Genomic DNA, 7191 nt, shown 5'->3' with positions numbered 1-7191 from the left:
ACTTCCATTTCACCCCTCCATTCGAAACACCTGTCCAGCCGAGCCTTAAATTTATTTAGGCTATCAACTTCCACAACAAGGGATGGAAGTCTGTTCCACCAACCAACTATCCACTGGCTAAAGGTAAATTTCCACACATCTGTCTTTCCTCAATCTGAATTTATGCCTTCTCAGGTGATTATTCTGAGCAAGAGGAAGAATCCCATCAGCATTGAGCATGCTCAAACCATTCAAGGCTTTATATACCTCTATCAGATCACCTCACCGGTACCTAGTCTCCAGACACTGTAATTTGTAAAACTTAAGCCTTTCTTCATAAGAGCAACCCTTTGTTCCATTCATTAATCTTGTTGCCCTTCTCTGTACTCATTCCAGCAGCTCTACATCCTTGAAATGAGGCCTCGAGACCTGTATACAGTACTCAAGGTGTGGAATGACCATTGTATACAGGTCTGGAGGCCTCATTAATAAGTTTAAGTAACTTAAACCCAAATTACATGGTACCCCGGTTGAAAACCACTGGTATAGTATAGTACAGCATAGTAACAGTTTTTCGACTGGCATTTCACTTACTATCGGTCAAGATAAAAAGGGAGATAATATTCAAAACTCCCATATAAAGCGATGATAAAAAAAACATATATAAAGTGCTACAGAGAGAAGTTTTATTTTTAAAAAATTCAAAATATGTTTTTAATATAAAAAAATTCATTTTTTTACTTGTGTTCATAATTGATTGAAAATAAAGTGACATCAAAAAGTAAACATTTTTTTATTATTTCTTTCCAATTTCTAAGGTCATAAATGGGGTACATTTTTTGAGTATGCATGTGATCCTCAAAAAATATTAACACAGCCAGTTAAGGGTTAAATATACAATTGCAATTTACAAAAGCCCATTCTTTCTTCATAAGAATATTCTTTTGTTCTCCCTAATCTTGTTGTTTCTCTGCCCCCTTTATAACAGATCTATACTGTACTTAAAAAAAATGGTTTCCAAACCTGCATGCAGAAATAAGCTATGCTCTTTACCCAAAAGCAGAAGAATTTCAATTCTTTTCTTCACATGTGAGCTTCCCTTAAGGCTAATAGATATTTAACCATGGAACTATACAATACAGAAAGCAACTTATTTAGATACACTGGGGCATTAACAACATTAAAGGGCAAAAAAAATATTGAGTCAATAATTATTGGCAGAAAAATTAAATATTTATTGACATGTAGAAAGTATAAGTTTATGTAAAGAGATGTTTTCATTAATTGCATTAAGCCCTTATTATGCATTAAATTGGGATGGTCACAGCAAATAAACTGTTGACAATTTGTGCTGCTGTTTGACGATAGTATGTTCGTCAAAATCTGGTTCATTCAACGTGCCCCGTGGTTTTTCACCTATTTGTTTTGCAAAAAAAAAAAAAAAAAAAAAAAACCAGATAATTTTGAGAACTAAACAAAACAATACTGGCATAATGGGGAATTAACCCAAAGGCACATTGTAAAAGCAGTGTGTAAACAATAACATGATGAACAATGGTGACTGATGGAACCCTAAAAGAAAGATATTCGTATTTGGCTCCATTCCGTATTTATATACATAAAAAAAAAAAAAAAAAAAAACTTTATCAGGCAGAAAATTATGCAGTGTACCTTTTCACGTTGAGTTCACCATAATATATCTCACAATGCTTTTCAAGAAAAGCTTATTCTTTATTAAAAATTTTGGAACTCTCTGTTGAATAATGTCAAAAATTAAACCTCAAAAGTAATCCCTCCTCCATCCACTTAAAAATTTTGATACAACTACTTATAGATTAATATAACTTTAGCTAATCATTAGCTACAGTAATATATTAATTGTTATAGTTTTAAAGATCAATTTACCTTAACAAACAATGGTTAGGTTTCAGTGTATTAAGAAAGCTGACTGACAGGTGTCAATTACATTAAATGTAACAATAAAAAGCAGAACCTTTACTACACTCACAGAACACCAAATTATTAGCATTAGCATACCCTCAAGCTGGCTATTTTCTGACCCACCTATCTCTGCTTCGATAGCATGGGCAAATATTCTTGCACTCCTTCTATTTAAGGGTATCCCATCCCTGTAAAAACAGGGTCTCTGTTAACAAGCACAGACCACACTGCGAAAAATTTTACTCCATGAGCCTTGCACATTCTCTCCTGGGCCAAACTGATTGACATGGTTCTCAACATGTACTCTCTCCTGGCAGAATTGCAGACACTTTCAAATTCAATCCTAACTCTCAACTTTTTCCCAACATTGCCTTATACGTGTTATGTCCTCAGATCTTCACTCTTAATATCATTGGTGCCGTGTAAAACAATAACACCTTTTGTGCCCTTAGAATGTGATATCTGCTCTTCAACATTATCTACTTTTGTCCTGGCAGAACGACTCTGGTCCTATTTCACCTATCCTTCTTGCACAATACACTTCCTATTTCCCTGACAATAGTTGCCAACAATAACTGTCTTGGGGAATGCCACTGTATTGTTTGATGTACAAGTGTGAGCCTTATTAAAATGGGTGGCCAATCAAGCTGAGAGCTTGATTGGCCACCCATTTTAATTCCTTAGAGAGCATCAATCCTACTCTTCAAGCTCTCATAAACACCCATTAGAACGTTGAATTGGCACCTAATTTCTTCACACCAAATTGAAGATTTGCTTTCCATAACTAATGAAAATTCTCACTTGATTTTTATAACTGAAGCAAATTAAGCTACATCTGGTTATACAAGGTGTGCTGAAGTTCCCACTTTTTTTTTTTTTTCATTAAAAAATAAATACAAAGTACTTACCAGGTTAGAGCACCACGCTATAATCCTCAAAGTAGTTTCCTTGACTTGATGCGATGAGTCCAACGATTCTGCTACACTGATGAAAACAATTAAAACTCTTTTTTCTTTTTCTTTTAAACCCTTCAAGTATCTGCTACAATTTTCCTGGGTCTCATCATTAAATTTTTTTTCTAGATCTCATCATATCTCTACCCTTTCAGTGCAAGTCTAATTTCAAGAACAAAAAAAAGAAATCACAGAGCAATGTCTGAGGAATACAAACAGGACTCAGCAATGTTGCTCTTAACTGTTATACATTCATGCTTAAGTGAACAGGGCCACTTAAACCTCAAGAACAACATGATCATGTTTTATGATGCACACAGAATTCTGCATTATGAACTTGCTCTACCAAGCAAAACTATAAATCAGTATTTCTATAGTAGGTATTGGAAGATGGACTATGGGAATGTCTGGAGAATGGTTGCTACTCATATCAATCTGAAAATATGATTGGCCAAGAACAACTTGGCTGCAGTTTCCATCAGTTGCATTACTCACATCCAGCCCCTTGATTTCATCTTGTTCCCATAACAAAACATTACCCATTTGTCATTCAAATGGGTAATGTTTCATGACTTTTCATAGATCCTGAAAAACACTGAGAATATGCTGAAGCCAATTATTAATATGGGTTCTTGAAATGTGTTTCAAGTGTGTCAATTGCTGAACTCTGTAAAAATGTTGACATGTAATCCCTCATGCATGTCAACACTTTGAATACAGTCAGTGAACTTTGTTTACACCTACTGGCTGTTAAATAAATTCAATGGCTAACTACAAATTATATGATATATTTAAGAAGAGGCTCAAAAGTGTTAGATTTACATACACTTTGAAATGGAAATAATCTATAAGAGATTAAAAACATTAAATGTAACACTTATGCTGAAAATATGATGGCCCCAACTGACACTTATTTGACTGTATTTCAAATGTCACAATAACTGAAAAAACTTGGAATAATGATTATATGCTATCCCATTATGATATCAGAACCAGTGGTTAAATATTGTATTTTATCATTATTCATTTAATAAATTTCTTAAATTTATTTTAACTTTAATAAATATGTAAACAAAGTTCGTTGGCACAATCAAATGATATAAATAAATAAATACATACACACACACGTATATAAATTAGATGTAATGAAACATGGAAGTCATTTCACACTAGTTTTTTGACAAGTCACATCAGTTTACTATACAGCCAGTTAATACCACGTAAAAATGTGATCCCATTTGATGACTGGTGCCGATCCCAGGAATTCTGTCATTTGTTGACGAAATATATGACGGTTATAATACCAGACACAAACATTTAATTACCACAGCACAAGGCTTTCTTATTTCACATTAAAACACATCCCTGTAGTGCTGTAACTGTACATTAATAAGTAAACTAGTTTAATAAACTAGTTTAATTTCTCTCTAGTTTTTTGTTGGTAATAGTATTATTACACTTCTGCATTGTGATTTAGCACCACTGCTTACATGTCACAGTATTCTGGCAACGAAATAAATGCTACCTAAATATAATGTGAATGAGTTCTTTTTAACAACTCCTAAAACATTGCAAGGGTCATGAGTTTACGATTTTATGCAGACATGGCCAATTGTTATATAGTAATGATTGTTTCGTTAAGATCAGGGATTTAATTAACATGCAAATCGACTGACTTCAAAGTATTTTAATTTAATAAAGTCAGATAACTAAAAGCAAATGACAAAAATGCAACTTTCTTATAAACTGAAACAGTTTTTCTAGCATACATGTCAACATTAGTGAATAGTATAAAAAATCTATCAAATGGCTAAAATATTCACTAACCTACAGTAAATATAATTTTCTCCAGTTATGATGTTAATAAATTTGCATCTTGAATCGCAAAATTATGCTGTTAAAATATATTACTCTCTACAGAAGCAAACAATTAATTCCCCACATCCCAACACTTCAAACATTTCTGTTTTAGCCACATCGTCTGTGGGTTGCGCATTTGTAGTTGTTCACAGAGACATTTTCGCAATACACAAACATTCCGATGTATAATATACCTATCCTGTATAAAATTCATAACAAAAGAAACAAATATAAGATACCATTCTTTACGATTATTTTGACCTACACATAATCTTCAAGAAGATATTCAGTGTCATACGAAACTAACTTTGAGTTGTAAATAAGGAAAGTATTTCAGAAGTGAGGAGCTAGATAGATTCTAGCATCTGTGGTTAGGGCTGTGCTTCAAAAATGGTTGACAAGATGTTAGATTTTCGAATGAAGGAAGATGGTGTGGATCTTTTGCATCCCGAAGTTCTCCCGTTGCAGACTCTCCTTTGTTTATTGAAACAGGTAATAATATTGTTATACCCTTTGCGAACATTTCGCCATTTTGCGATTAAGTGTCAAATATTATTGAAAATGGATTACAAAAATTTTGTAACCTAATATCTATTTCACTGAAAATGTTTTAGAATTGGTTTTATTTGTGATGTTATTATTAATTCTGGCAAATTTAATGAGAATTGATTCTACATGTTCAGTAACTTTATGGATGTGAGTACCATTGATGCGGTACAAACAATTGAAAATTCACCATCAAAGTGTTCGAATATCCGAAAAAGAAGAAATATTTTTTTTGCTGTGTATATTAATGTTTTCAAGTAATGAATGCACGTTTTTACTTTTTCGCGATAATTACCCATGTATGGCGAAAAATGTGAGTGAATACGAACAGCTCAAAAAGTATAAGATATATTTTAATTGATCGAACCGGTTCGAAATATACTAAAATGTTTACAAACATAAAAGAAAAACGTTTTAAAAACTTAATTTAGTATTAGTGTTAAAATGGCTGAACAATGCAAGTAGGCATTGCTTATTCCTCATCTGACATCAATTATATATATATATATATATATATATATATATATATATATATAATTCAAAAATAAAAAGTGATATGAAACAAAATGTTTCTATAGTTTTTTATTTCATAATTTTTTCCCATTTATTTATTTAATCCCACTTGAAAGATTACCAAGAGCAAATTTTATCAGCAAAAAAAAAAAAAAAAAAACCTCCCACACCTCTCCACCCCCTACAGTGGTTTGCGTGGTTCTTTATTGAATTGTTCAAACCATCAATTTTCATAAAAAATATATGAAAGTTTACTCAACCACCGGCTGGCTGAAGGAAAATTTTTTCACATCTATTTTCAAAGAACCTTCCTTGATTTGAATTTATTCCCTATCATGTGTGTAATCTCAGGAAGAATCCATTCAAAACCTCAATCAGATCACCTCTCAGGTGCCCAGGTCTCTAGCTGCTGTTACAATTTGCAGAACTGAAGCCTTTCATAATAAGAGCATCCCTTCTCTGCACCGATTCCAGCAGCTGTATATCCTTCCTGAAATGAGGCCTCCAGACCTGTATGCAGTACTCGAGATGTGACCAAACCATTGCCTTATACAATGGGATAATCACCTCTTATCACTGCTAGCAAAATTTCTGTATATCATTGACAAAACCCCATGAATTTGCCTGGCTGCCTGTTTGTGCTGCTCAGAGAACTTCATATCTGACTTCACAATTACTTACCCCTATTTTTTCATTCTCCACTTCCATGAATGTGGCACCAAACAGTTGGTATGTTAATCTGAGATTACTGTTTTCCATATGAAGTACCTTTCATTTCTCAATGTTAAAATTAACTGCTACATACCAGCCCATCTGCCTAATTTTTATAGATCCTGTTGCAATAGCATACCTTGATCATTTCATTAATCATGCTGCCAATTTTTTCATCACTGCAAACTTAAAAATTAAGCCTGATATGCATTCATCAGTATCATCAATAAATATAGAAAATGGACCCAGAATTGAACCCTGAGGGACTTCGCTAATAATAGTAGTCTGTGAAGAGCAGTGTCCATTGATAACCATTTTCTGTTTTTACCAACTCAACCATCCCTTTATTCATAGCAGTCACTTGCCCTTAATGCCAAACTGCTCCAATTTGTACTGCAGTCTTTTATGTTTAATAGTATCAAAAGCTTTTCTGAAATCCAAGTATATGATATGAAAATTATTTCTTGCATCCAGTTACTGTGTTGCTGCATCATAGTATCCACTGAGATTGGTTAGACAAGATTTCCTCTTAACAAATCCATGTGGCAATTGAAGTATAATGCACTACTGTCTAGATGGTCCTCCATTACTTTAACAAATGACTCCATTATTTTTCCTGGAACAGCAGTTAAGCTGACAGATCTGTAATTACTCATGTCACTTTTTGATACCTCTTTGTGAATTGGGA

General features: G+C 33.3%; 1 protein-coding gene across 1 annotated transcript in view; it reads left to right on the top strand.

The window, feature by feature from the left end:
* Positions 1-5073: 5073 nt before the first annotated feature.
* Positions 5074-7191, top strand: part of LOC150091396 (uncharacterized) — a 104007-nt gene continuing 101889 nt past the window's right edge. Inside the window, exon 1 of the mRNA XM_090383651.1 lies at positions 5074-5225. Coding sequence (XP_090239777.1) covers positions 5124-5225 — 102 coding nt within the window. The 5' untranslated portion in view covers positions 5074-5123. The remainder of the gene's footprint in view (positions 5226-7191) is intronic.

This window comes from Mastigoproctus giganteus, chromosome 1 (genome assembly GCF_048544385.1).
Source record: "Mastigoproctus giganteus isolate SK-2022 chromosome 1, ASM4854438v1, whole genome shotgun sequence".
Taxonomy (NCBI): domain Eukaryota; kingdom Metazoa; phylum Arthropoda; class Arachnida; order Uropygi; family Thelyphonidae; genus Mastigoproctus; species Mastigoproctus giganteus.
This window is presented reverse-complemented; position numbering and strand designations above follow the sequence as displayed.